Source organism: Penaeus monodon, chromosome 20, assembly GCF_015228065.2.
Source record: "Penaeus monodon isolate SGIC_2016 chromosome 20, NSTDA_Pmon_1, whole genome shotgun sequence".
Taxonomy (NCBI): domain Eukaryota; kingdom Metazoa; phylum Arthropoda; class Malacostraca; order Decapoda; family Penaeidae; genus Penaeus; species Penaeus monodon.
Window position 1 is genome coordinate 12,806,004 of NC_051405.1, and position 1,174 is coordinate 12,807,177.

Consider the following 1,174-nt stretch of genomic DNA (forward strand, 5'->3'; position numbering starts at 1 on the left):
TCCATCTTCCGCCTTGCTCTCCCCCTCTTATCTTCTCCTCTTCCCCGCCCCTTCTCAGTCCGCTTAGCCCCAGCCGGCTGCTGCTGATACGGCGAGCATACGGGCGGGTGATCATCACTTAATCTGAGCCGGGACGGTAATCACTCGTCGCGCCCCTTGAGCTTCCGCTAGCCTTAACTGTCGGGAGGACGACGTCGCGCTTGAGGCTTTGCCAAGGCTGTGCGGAGGCTGTGTAAAGGCTGTGCGGAGGCTGTAGGGAGGCTGTGTAAAGGCTGTGCGGAGGCTGTGTAAAGGCTGGGCGGAGGCTGTGTAAAGGCTGTGCGGAGGCTGTAGGGAGGCTGCGTAAAGGCTGTGCGGAGGCTGTGTAAAGGCTGTGTAAAGGCTGTGTAAAGGCTGTGCGGAGGCTGTAGGGAGGCTGCGTAAAGGCTGTGCGGAGGCTGTGTAAAGGCTGTGCGGAGGCTGTAGGGAGGCTGTGTAAAGGCTGTGCGGAGGCTGTAGGGAGGCTGTGTAAAGGCTGTGCGGAGGCTGTAGGGAGGCTGTGTAAAGGCTGTGCGGAGGCTGTAGGGAGGCTGTGTAAAGGCTGTGCGGAGGCTGAAGGGAGGCTGTGTAAAGGCTGTGCGGAGGCTATGTAAAGGCTGTGCGGAGGCTGTAGGGAGGCTGTGTAAAGGCTGTGCGGAGGCTGTGTAAAGGCTGTGTAAAGGCTGTGCGGAGGCTGTGCGGAGGCTGTGTAAAGGCTGTGCGGAGGCTGTGTAAAGGCTATGCGGAGGCTGTAGGGAGGCTGTGTAAAGGCTGTGCGGAGGCTGTGTAAAGGCTGTGCGGAGGCTGTAGGGAGGCTGTGTAAAGGCTGTGCGGAGGCTGTGTAAAGGCTGTGTAAAGGCTGTGCGGAGGCTGTAGGGAGGCTGTGTAAAGGCTGTGCGGCGGCTGTAGGGAGGCTGTGTAAAGGCTGTGCGGAGGCTGTGTAAAGGCTGTGCGGAGGCTGTGTAAAGGCTGTGCGGAGGCTGTAGGGAGGCTGTGTAAAGGCTGTGCGGAGGCTACTAGGGATCATGGGGTGTGATAAGAAGGGCAAGAGGTGGGGCGAGGCTGGGTAGGCGATGGATGATGAGAAAGAGAGGGGCGTGGTGGGGCAAAGGTCGGGGGGAATGGAAGGCGAATGAAGAAGGGAAAGGGTGGTGTC

The 1,174-nt window shown here is 59.8% G+C and overlaps 1 protein-coding gene across 1 annotated transcript in view; it reads right to left on the minus strand.

Moving 5' to 3' along the window:
- Window positions 1-173: 173 nt before the first annotated feature.
- LOC119585919 (early nodulin-75-like) overlaps window positions 174-1,174 on the minus strand; it is a 1,419-nt gene continuing 418 nt past the window's right edge. Inside the window, exon 2 of the mRNA XM_037934640.1 lies at window positions 174-1,009. Within this exon, the coding sequence (XP_037790568.1) occupies window positions 174-1,009 (836 nt within the window). The remainder of the gene's footprint in view (window positions 1,010-1,174) is intronic.